The following is a 12,245-nucleotide window of genomic DNA, read 5'->3' on the forward strand; positions in this document are numbered from 1 at the left end:
AAAAAACACATCAAATACTTTCAAAATAAATGCTTTGTTTACAAGGGAACACAAAAGAATATCCATACAAACAAAAAAAGTAAAAGAATGTCTCTGAATGTTCATAGAAATTTTATGAAAGGACAAAAAGATACAAGTTAGTAAGTTTTCCCAATGAAAAGTAATAATTCTGATTTAAATGGGAACAACACTTCAAAGTATTGCAATCACCTTTAAAGGATTCTTTCTCAACCATGTATGTAACCGATACTTATCCTCTTTTTTGAAAGTTTCTAACATTCTTCTTCTTCTTTCATGATCACGCTTGCCTTTAGAATCCTCTAAGCAGTAGAATCTTTCCAGCATGCTACACATGTCTTCTTCTATTTGAGCGAATGTTCTCTTTTTTTCTTCTACTTCCACCATAAGGTGAGCTTTATGAGGTAAAGGTGAATTGGAAATGTTCCTTGAAGATTTCCAAGACACAGTTGTTCCACAAGAAACAAAAAACAAGTCAACGAAGACAGAAATAGTTAAAACTTTCTCTTCCTCTCTCTCTCTAAGTGTACCTCTCGATCAGATTGGTGCAAGGAGGGTTCACTCAAGAAAAACCAGAATGTCACTTCAATTTAGGTAAGTTCTTAAGCGAGCAACTCAAATCCAGGAGGAGCAACTCCACTCCATGTTAACATAAGATGCTGGAAAACCCCATTGGACGAGCCAAACATCAAGTAGGTTTTGATGATAACAAAATCCATAATGAAAGAAGAAAGATAAGTCAGTATAACAATGTTCCAAGATAGATAAAGATAATTAGAGACCAATTTAGACACTAATTCCTTTAGTAGTAAAAACATTGGTAACTAATGCTAAAGAACAATTTAGTAACCAATTCACAAATCAATTATAATTTTTTATTCATAATAAAGACTATTTTAAATACCAATAATCTTTGGTTTATAAATTAATATCTAAATTGGTCACTATAATAACTAATTATTTTTTGTCTTTAAAATTAGTTGCTATTTAGACATTTTCTTGTAGTGTTTATCGATAAATATTAGTATTTTAAATTTCTAATATTTAATTAAAGTTAATATATTTAGAAAAAAAAATCTAACTATATCACAAAGGATTGCTTATGTAAATACTCCATAGCTTACGTAGCAATGAGCCATATGATCACATTTTTTACTTACAATTAATTTTATGCTATAGATCAAGACGATATATGGCTTAAAATTTCATGGTCAGATTAATTAAATTTGTCAGTATGTTAAATTTTATACTAATGATAAATGATGTCTCTATGAAACAAATTGCAGGATTTCATTGAAATACAACATCAAAACGATCTCTGGATGTCTTCAAATTAAGTCCTCCACAATTATGGAATGATTTGTCAATAAACCTAGCAAACTAGTACCAGAATCATCAAGTAGTTCAATTTTTAGAGCAAAGTCAGATTGCAGGTTCATGGTGATTTTCTTTATGAGTGCTCCTATCATACCCAAACACTCTAAGGGTTTTGGTATGCTTGCCTTTTAGACCTTTAATGATTTTGAACACACCAAGAAGAGACACTAAGAGAGAGAGAGAGAATTTCTCAGGAAGTGTCAAAACCATTAAATTTTCGATGAAACCATATAATTTGTCTTTACTCATTATGAATCTAGCCCTCATATACATTCATAGGTACTCTTTGAAGGGAAGAGTGGTTCCATGAAGCTCCAACATATGTGTTCATTGCCATGTGATCAAACCTATGTACCTAAAGGTGGTGTTAAACTATAAACAAACGAGGCATCTGAATTCTGTAAAAGATCTCTCAACGACAACAAGGTTTGGAAGGAAGGTTCCATGGACAAGAAAAAGAATGGAGCCAATTGGATTTATTGTCTTTTGATTTGGAAAGCACTTTGGATTCTTGTTTAGTTTGGATGGCTGTAGAGTCCGAAGTCATTCCTGATTCTTCTTTATCTGATTCATGTGGTTTATCTGATTCATGTGGTGAAACATCCATCTTCGTAGAACCATTTCCTTCTTCTTTCAACCTACAATAATTCCATAACAGATTCAAATCAATATGCGTGTACAGTTAGACCTGAAACTAAAAGAACTTTTTCAGAGAATCTCATGACAAATTATAATGCCTCAGCGTGTGCAAACATCAAAATAGATAACAAGGACATACTTAATGCAATAAAAAGAAGCATGTTTAACAATAAGGTAAATAGAATGCAAAATGAGACATGTAGCAAGAACCAAAGAACAACTTTAAGTTGTTTAACTTGATGTCTAAATAATAAATGTGATATCGGTGAAGAGGAGAAAACATACGTTTGGGAGGTGTGATGATGACACTTTGTACGATTACAACTCCAACAAGAGGAGAATGATGGGCAACAACTCAAACACTTGCAGCTCGGCCACAAATTGTTCATCCAGCCACAACTATAAGAGTAGCCTTTCCGCCTCTTTCTGCAATGTACATAAGGGGATATTCCTCAATAATTGGATTTGGCTGAGTTTTGAATATCTATGGATCAATGTCCTTGTAATTTACCATGCTAATAGTTAACATATATGCTTGTCTATAAATCAGTTGTAAAGGATGTGTACAAATATAAGAATTTCCACATGGACATTGGTTTGGTCTCCTATTTTGTATTTTTTTTTTTTTTAAATATAGTCTGGGAATGGTGTAGCTGACTAATACTCGCTGATATGCAAACCTAGTTAGTATTGTAGTCAGAATGGTGATGCTTTAACATTTTTGTTTTTTTACTAAAAAAGGTACAATCCATAGAAAATATATATATATATATATATATATATATATATATATATATATATATATATGATTAAAGAATTAAAGATGAAAATGAACTCACAATGGAGGATCAGGTAAAATTTCATTGTCACTATGAGAGGGAATAGACACTTTGGACTTGGATGATTTCAAACTTTTTGTTTCAGGTGATGTCTTAGTTTCAGGTGAAGTCTTTGTTTCAGGTGAAGTCTCTGTTTCGCTATTGTCTTCAAGGTGACTTTCTCCTTCTAACTTGAAAGATCCATATGTTGTTGCTTGCAATTCCTTTTCGGTAGCATTATTTTCGGTAGTGCCTATCTCTTGTCGTATAACTGAAGGTGCTTGGTTGTTCAGCTCACCAGATTTGGTCAATTCCGTTGACGAGCATAATTCACCATACATATGCGCTTTTTCTCTGTTCAAACTTGGTTGCCCTATTTGAATACTAAATAGTGAATCATTAGAAGCAATACTCCATTCTGAAGTATTAGCATTTGCTTCAAAAATTGAAGATGGAACAATAGATGCATCATTACTTCCAGATCGATCCATCACTTGGATGGGGGGACTAGCAGTTGGTGACATATCCTTTTGGCTGTTGCTCAAATTGTTCATTTCAGATGTTGATGTTGGAAGTACAAAGTTGTTGTCAACTTCAGACTTGTCAGAGCTCTCAGAACTAGAAACATGATCTTTCCCAGATTTGGTGTACTTAAATGATTGGTCCATTGCAAAGAAATCATCTGATGATGATTCGGATGAAGAGCAAGAAGTTCCCGTTCCAGCTGATGGAGATATGATTTTAGTGCCATCGCTATGTGTGTCAGAGTCTTTAGCCTTATCACTTTCAACTTTACTGATGACATAAATTTGCTTTTCTGAATCACTACTGCTTCCACTCTCACGGCTGGAATCTTTACTTCTCGGACTATCACCGATAGTTTTTGAAACTTCTTTTGCTTGTTTCTCTTGTATACTATGATCAAATGACTCTCCATCCATTTGAACACTTTCTACTTCTCTTCCCTCACAAGATTTCAAATGGTCGGGCTTGGTTTTCAATGCCCCAAATCCCTTATAAATTTTGCTTGAGTACCTGACTTACGTTATACTATATTTCCACATTTCAGTGTCAGGATATTGACATGTAAACTTGAAGTGCATTTCCATTTGTACTGCATGAATAAGCTCAAAAGCTTGTCTCTTCTGAAAAAAAACGAAGATATTATAGAAAGATGACAAAGAGTAAATGGTGTTTCAGGATTAATAAATATCACATGAATTATATATCACGTAAAAACATTGAAAATTTGGAATTTTCTATGTGACCCAACAATCAGAGAAAAAACAAAAGACCTTGAGAATAATAAATTTGGGCAGACTAGTGCAAAATTTAATGACTTCAAAGCATATCAGCAAACAATATATGAGATATTTAATATTAATGATTAAGAATCACATTATTAAAACACCTTAACTTAATTAAGCTCACTGGAATTGTTATGTCGTTTGTTATTGAGCTCTAGATAGACTACTTCTAAATATATAATCTCACACTGGTTTGGTGGAGATTCTACATTAACTAAGCACATGACCAAATCATAACATAGAAGTGAGGTACATATCTCCCATTTACAAATTAGCTCACTTTCAAAGAAACTAACCACAACGGTGTTTTCGACCGTAGTGTTAAGTTTTTTGGGGGCTCGACGGCTGCAACACAACAACATCGGTTGTATTTAACTGACGCTTTAAGCAATAACAAGGATTGCTGCAAAACCACAGTTAAAACCTTGAATCCTTAATCTCATTATTCCAGTATCCATTTGCAATGTACGCTTTCAAATATTCAATAACACAAAATTTAATAAAATTGTTATCATCCCGTATCTTGCTTCATTTCTCACGTTACTCATCTCCAAAATGAAACATATTCAACCTCAGATACCCCTTTCCGAAGATTCCACCCCCGTCCCCTTTTTGATATACACGTTGATTCATTTGTTTGTAAAAAGAACAAAAACCAAACACAGAATAATCGAAAAAAAATTAAAAAAAAAAAAATCTAGATTTCAAAATTTAAAAATTGTAATTACCCAAGATACAAAATCAAACGGATTTGATTGAGTAGATAAGAGATGCACCTGAAAAATCAAACGACTGAGAAAACAATTTTGTGTCTGAAACCTTTGCTTATTTGACGTTGACGATTGCAGCTGGCTACAAAGATGTTGTTGAATTTGAAAGGGGGTGGAGAAGAGAGGAATGGCAAGTTGATTAGAAAGGAAAACGAGATGAGAAATTAGGGTTTGCAGAAGAATCAGACGGAGAGGGTTGTTGCGACAATAAAGGAACTGGGTTCTGGATTCCATTCTGTGAACAACCATTCCGTTTGGCGCCAAATCTCCAACTAATTGTCTTAGACACAAGGTATGTCAGGTAACTTCCAGTGACAGAAGATAATTGTATTTTATTAGTTTTTAATCAATATTGTAATTAATTTCAATTTATTTGCTTTTAGTTATATATATATATATATATATATAAATAAACGACAGTCAACTTATAAAAGGGTCTAATTAATTTTTTATTCATGATAAAACTTAGGATAAATATGGTTTTTATTAAGATGAGAATGAAAACAAGAACATAATGAAGATATAGAATTTTATATTTGTTCTTTGTTATTAGGAGATCGATATAGTATCTTGTAAAAATCTCAAGACTTATGAATAGATCTTCTTCTTTAGGTGGTGATCGTCCTTTTAAGTTCTTATCCTTTTTTAAGTCAAAGATGAAGATGTAATTGCAAAAGGTACTCCATTGCTCATGTCAATTGATAATTTTTTTTCGGTGGTCAAATTTTTAAGATTAGCGATCAATGACAAAAAGTTGGGTCCACATGTATTTATACTAATTTTCTATGAATTGTTATTGACATTTTACAATCTTATGTGTATTATGACTTGGTTATGGGCTTGGACCAAATTATGAGCCTTGTGGGCTTGATGTTGGAGGCCTGATTTATTAGAAAGTTTGTTCGATCTTTAGCGAATTCTTCTAAGTTACGTCTATGAGAAGGGGTTACATACCTACTGATTTGTCGACAAGTGTCCTACTACTGGCCGAGCATCTTGTCACTGGCCGCTTACTTTGTATAGTTGCTTAGTTTTGGTGTTTATCCTATTAGGGTTGTTAAGTGGTTAGTCTAGACTCTTGGAAATGGCTACTCTTGTCGACCTTCGGAAGTGTGTCAACTTCTCGGTTTCTTGTGGGGTTATTATGCTGAAAGTTCATGATTGACCTTGCTTTTGAAAGAGTGGGTAAGTATCTGACCTAAGGTCTAGCCATTGTCTGGAGACTTGTCAACCTTATACGACACAATATTTATTGGGTATGAAGTTTTTGTCTCATCCTCATTTCTATTGGACAATGGATATACATGTATCCATAAATAAATAAAATTTCATAACAACCAAAATATCTATCAATTTTAAAAATATTAAAGAAACAAAGTTGATAAAGTTAAAAAATATTTCGAAAGAATATCAAAAGAAAACAAATATGTAAGTTTAAAAATATTTTAAAAGTCTATTTACTTCTTTCCCTAAATTGCAATGAAATATCTTTTTTATTCATTAATAAAGATTATAATACACTACTTAAATTAAATCACTATTTCAAAAAATGATTAAACTAATAATAATTCAAATTTATACATAAAATTTTCATTTTTTGAACTTCATGATAAGGAATGACAATGCGGGCCAACTCAGCCTGTATAGGCTCGTCCCTCATTTGGTCTGTTGGGCTAGGCCGTCCCACTTTACAAATATGGGTTCAATCTTTTGACCCATCTGACATAGATCCTGGCTCGCTGGCTTGTGGGCCATCATGCTTTAGTCGGTGCCTTCCGTCACCAATCAATAAACTATGTAATCAGGAACCCTTGATAAAAGAACAAACATTATGCAGAAAAATTAGGGCGCTCACTATTTCGCAACAAAAGCAATTCCGACAACCACAACAACCATCTAAAAAAATGGCCACCACACTCCCTACACAAGGGAAGAGAACTCCCCATAAGTATCACCACCAACAGATCGGGAAAACAAGACAATAGCAAAATCACTACACAAACAAATGGGAACCACATATCCTAATATGATCTTGAATGGTCTTTTGAGTTTTCTTTATAATTTTTATCTTTTAATTAAATATAGAAAATAATGATTCATATAATGAGAATTAAATGCAATATTAATGGGTATTAAATATTAGTTATTGAGAATTAATATGGAATATAGAGGATCTTGTCTAATTCATCCTATAAAAGAGTACACTTGTAATACAATTGGGATATATATGAATTCTAAAGAAAATTGAGTATAGGAACCCAATTTTTTTGAAGTTTTTTGAAGTTCCAAGTTATAAGAACCCAATTTTGATCTTATTTGGATAACTTGGCGATCAACCTCATGACTTATCACTCAAATTCTCATCTTTCTTGAGTGTGACGTTAATATCCTTCTCCAAACATAATACCAAAATGGTGCCCCCTTGATTTCTCATTACCTCTCTAGATCGGAACCATACACAACACAATGATGCAAGTGAGAACAAATAAAAAATGTCACAAGATCCCTATTGTTGTCGTGAGGATGGAACACGAAAACCCTTATCATTGTCGACAAGGGTTGAACAAACTAAGAACTCGTATCGTCGTTGGTAAGGATTGAACAATCTGAGAACCCCTATTGTCGCTAGTGAGGATGGAACAGACCTAAAAACCCATGTTATCATTAGTAAGGATGAGATGGCAAATAAACCTGCCCCGTGGGTATTGCTCGAATCCGTCCCCGTTTTGATGGGGAATCCCCGCATTGACTGGATATGGGTATGAGAAATCCCCGATTTTTTCAATTGGATATGGGTATGGGTATGGGTATGGGTATGGGTATGGGTATGGGTATGGGTATGGGTATGGGTATGGGGATGGGGATGAGGATGAGGATGTACATATATAATACCCGTCCTCGCCATATTTTCATCCTCGTTTAAATTATTAAAATATTCACAATTAATTAGGTAAATATATATATATATATATATATATATATATATATATATATTCTATTTTTTATTTCTTCTAATTATTTGGTTTGTCATGAAACTCATTCGCATCTCCAATATATTTTTATCTTATCATAACCTTTATGTAATTATGTTAAAATGATGTATGTCAATTAAAAAAAATTTATGTCTAACATTTAAATATTTCTATTATTTTTTAATATTTTTATTTATTGTATATTTTCCTTTCACATGAGAATGTTTAATACTCTCAATTTAAGTGTTTAATAGCATAAACCTTTCATTTACTAGGTAATATAAAAAGAAATTCTTTACTTATTATTATTAATTTTTGTTTCATTTGAAGAACTTTTTTCTTTCACTAAAACAATTAAGATATTTTTCATCTTATCATACCCTTAATTATACATTTGTTTTCTTTTGTGCGATTATAGTCTCCAAATTGTTTATAAGACACACATTTGTTATTTTTTTAATATTTTTATTTTCATCATGTAGAATACTATTTCGATAAATTTTATCTAATTATTTTTTATTTTCTAACTCATTACAATCATACTTTAATTTTTCCACTATAATTGTATAAATAATTTTTATTTACTACAATATAAAAATTTAATGTAATTGTCATGAATATTTTTTTTATCATCATTCAACATATATTGGAGTTCAAAAGATACAAGATCTATGTTAAAATTTTATTGTTATATTTATTATTTGTTCTTTGCGTCATTTTCATCAAGTGATGTATTATAACTTTTATTAATGTATAAAAAAAAGAGATTCATTATAATTTAAAAAATTGAAGTAAAAAAACATTTAAAATATTTTTTAATTTGATTTTTTTTCCTTTTATATTTTTTAAATTTTATCAACTAGGTTTCACTAATGTTTGCAAATTTAATAAATGTTTTGGTTCTCATGAAATTTTATTTGGTATTCCAATCTAAAATGTAAACAATTATAATTTATTTCAAAGTATTTGATATCAAAGAAACAATCATCCTCATAATATTGAATATTTGATAATTTTATGTTTCCTTTACCGTAATTTTTTATTATGTTATAAAAATTAATTAAAATTAATATAAAGTAGTAAGAAAATGGGTATGGGTATGAGTATGAGATTATACCTGTTATCCGGTGGGAATGGGGATGGGACAAAAGTTTGATACCCATTGGGTTTGGGTATGAGAATGTGGATGATTTTTTTTACGGGGATGAGTATGGGATAGCGAAACTCGTCCCCACCCCGCCCTGTTGTCATCCCTAGATGACACTAACCCAAGCTCCTAACTTTGGACTCTAATTGATTGAGAGAAAAGAACTAAACAAAATAATATTCACAGGGACCAAATTGAAAACAACCAATGATATGCTGACATGTGACACGACCAAGACCTGATATGTGACATTTTTTTTTTGCATTAAAAAATAAAAAATTCCACAAATTGACACATAACAAGACATGACGTGAAATGTGATAGTTTATGTTTTTTTTTAACAAAAAAAGTTAAAAAATTAAAAAAATTAAAAATTTCACAAAATAACATGTGGTATGTACGAGCATGAAGTTAATGTGAACTTGACATAAATAATTAAATTGAACATTTTGAAAAAATTGGAAGACTAAATTGAACCTAAGAGAATAAAAATGAACCAAACTAAAAATTAAAGAAGTAAATCACTAATTGAGCCAAAATTAAATTAAGTATCTATTTAAAGTTTAGGTTATTCATTTTAAGAAAATTACCTTTAATAAATTATATATATATATATATATATATATTATTTCCCTTCATCATTTAATTCACTAATTTTATTGAACACTTATAATAATGTAATTAAATAATCTATGTACTCCAGAATTTATCTTGGGTCCTTTGTCTTCGCGTTGTTGTTTAAGACTAATTAATGTGAATGAAAAAAAGGAATAATTTAACATTTTAAGAAAAACATAAGAGAATTAATATCATTTGCCTTTAACAAATATATATATATATATATATATATATATATATATATATATATATAATGATATTTCCCTTCATCGTTTAATTCACTAATTTAATTAAACACTTATAATTTAATTAACCAATCTAACTACTCATAATTTATCTTGGGGTCCACTGTCTTCGTTGTTATTTAAGACTAATTATAGTGTGAATGAAAAAAATAATTTAACATTTTTATTAAAAACAGTGAAATATATTATTAGACATAGTAATATAACTGTTGTGAAAAAAAAAACTAATATTTCAACTGTTATAAAATAAAGTTAATAAATAGAGAAGAATAAAAAAAATAATGGAGAGTAACTTTTACGTATATTTTATCATTTTATATTTATAGATACAAATTATAAAAATAAAGGATAGAAAATGAAATAGTTAATGCAAATATTATAAAATATTATAAAGACTAATTAATTATATGAGTAATCATAGTAAATCAATTTATCAATCATATGTATAAATATATCAAAACAATGGACGACTATTAATTCATAACACTCCTCTTTGAGTATCCATTAAGAGAATGTGTCTCATTGAAACCTTACTAGGAAAGTCTCTTTGGGATAAAAGCCTAGTGAAGGAAAATTAGTACAACATTCTATATTCTTTAATGCAGTATGAACCATTCTCTGGGTTCTACAATGTGATGCAAGCCCTGTTGATTATTTTCTATGGTTTTGGTTGGTACTGTGGCTATATTGATTTTCTAAATGTTTTATTGCGTTTTGTCGAGTGATCAATGATATGAGTTGGTGAAATTCTACTATGTAACTAGAACTGTCAAAATGGGTTGGAACTTGCGAGTCAACCCGACTCACCACGGGTTTGGGTCGGATTGGGTTGAAATTTTTTTACAAATTTCAATAGGGTTGATTTTTGACCCGGCTCATCCGGGTTGAACTCGTAGTGAGCCGGGTTGGCTCACCAACCCGCAAATAAAAGGTCACACAAATGTTTTCTGTTAAGTTGAGCTTTGCATTTGGGTCATGCTAAGTTGTTTTTTTAGCCAACACATAGATAATTTGTATTTTATGATTTTTGTTTGTATTTGGATTGTATTAAAGTTTAATTATATTTTAATTAGAATTATAATTTAGTTTTGACTGAAAAAAATAAAAAATTGTATTTTTTTTAATCAAGTGAGTTTGTGAGCCAATCTGTTTAACCTATCAACCCGTGATGAGCCGGGTCGGGTTCAATTTTTTTTGGCTCACTAATAAGTGAGTCGGGTTAGGTTGGCTCACTAAGTCATCAATCTGTGGTGGGTCGAGTTGGAGAGCTTCGTAACTGGATGTGGTCACACGTCTTAAACTATGAGTGGGGAGGTTCATAGAGGTTGGACTACGAGCGGGTAGATTCGAGAGGTTGGACCACGAGCGGGTAGGTTCGTGGAAGCATATGATATCCTTAAGGCCATGGTCGAGTATGTGCATGATGTGATGTGATGTGCTGGTCTCATATGGTTATGAGACTATGAATGTATTTTTATCTTGTGTTATAAGGTTTTAAAGGTGTCAGTATTGCCAAGTGAAGTTATTATTTCCTTTAGGTGAGGTATTTATGTGGTCTATGCATATTTTATTCTATTTGAATTCATCCTTTTTTTTTGTGTTTGACGATGATCGTGTGACTTGCCACACAGAAGCAGATGTTATTATAGGTGATGATGGCGAGGCATAGAGCCAGAGTGAGGGCTAGCTTGGGGAATCTTATTAAAGAAACAAGTTTTAGAATATTTGTATTTTGGATTTTCGATTTGTATTAAATTATTTATAAAGTATTGCCTCCTTATACGCAATTATTAAATTTTAAATTTTCCTGCGTTTGGGAATGGTATCAAATGTTGAATAGTGATTTTTAATGATATTTTGCTTGATTTGCTTTTTAACACTCTCATCACCAATGAGGTGATCAATAATGTTTCCATTTGGTTTAACAGAGAAAGCAACAATATAAAGATGAGTGACATCCATATCGTCATAATCAAAATTACTATCATCATAAGCAAAATGTGTTTCTATGTTCTTCTTTTTATTTTTTAAGATGTTTTAGCGCGCGACAAGTACAACTCAAATTACCTTTACCACCGTAATATAACTTATATTTTCATCTTGCCATTACTTTCACCTTTTTTTTTCCTTTTTTCACATTTTGTTTTACTTCTAATGATAAAATCCCTCTTTGAAATTTCCTTTATGACCATGTCCACAACCATGATCCCTAGCACGACCACAACCACAATCAAAGTCACGACTATGACCATGAAAATATAAATCAAAGATATATTGCGACATTTACTTTTGGGAATTGAGCATAGCCAATTCATCGGGTCTTATGATTTTTCA

General features: G+C 31.2%; 1 protein-coding gene across 2 annotated transcripts; it reads right to left on the reverse strand.

Moving 5' to 3' along the window:
• Positions 1 to 1,581: 1,581 nt before the first annotated feature.
• LOC114173231 (uncharacterized) lies at positions 1,582 to 5,215 on the reverse strand. Of its 2 annotated transcripts, none has more exons than XM_085669702.1 (4): positions 4,936 to 5,215; positions 2,874 to 3,994; positions 2,320 to 2,460; positions 1,582 to 2,033 (listed from the first exon to the last, which is right to left on the reverse strand). In XM_085669702.1, exons 2-4 carry the CDS (start codon positions 3,791 to 3,793, stop codon positions 1,808 to 1,810), a joined length of 1,287 nt encoding a protein of 428 aa, XP_085525828.1. In that variant the 5' UTR covers positions 3,794 to 3,994; positions 4,936 to 5,215; the 3' UTR covers positions 1,582 to 1,807. The 2 variants fall into 2 exon arrangements, with proteins under 2 accessions (XP_085525828.1, XP_027913298.1); XM_028057497.2 differs by having other exon boundaries at positions 2,874 to 3,997.
• Between the last annotated feature and the right edge of the window lie 7,030 nt (positions 5,216 to 12,245).

Source organism: Vigna unguiculata, chromosome 2 (assembly GCF_037176805.1).
Source record: "Vigna unguiculata cultivar grain cowpea cultivar isolate G323 ecotype 2 chromosome 2, ASM3717680v1, whole genome shotgun sequence".
NCBI classification, from domain to species: domain Eukaryota; kingdom Viridiplantae; phylum Streptophyta; class Magnoliopsida; order Fabales; family Fabaceae; genus Vigna; species Vigna unguiculata.

What these genes read in the sequence shown, in the direction of transcription:
- LOC114173231 (XM_085669702.1), bottom strand. Translation starts at nt 3,793, where the DNA reads ATGGATGGAGAGTCATTTGATCATAGTATACAAGAGAAACAAGCAAAA. An exon ending in ATTTTACCTGATCCTCCATT is followed by an intron (nt 2,461 to 2,873) that starts GTGAGTTCATTT and finishes TGTACATTGCAG; the next exon opens with AAAGAGGCGGAAAGGCTACT. An exon ending in CATCATCACACCTCCCAAAC is followed by an intron (nt 2,034 to 2,319) that starts GTATGTTTTCTC and finishes GAATTATTGTAG; the next exon opens with GTTGAAAGAAGAAGGAAATG.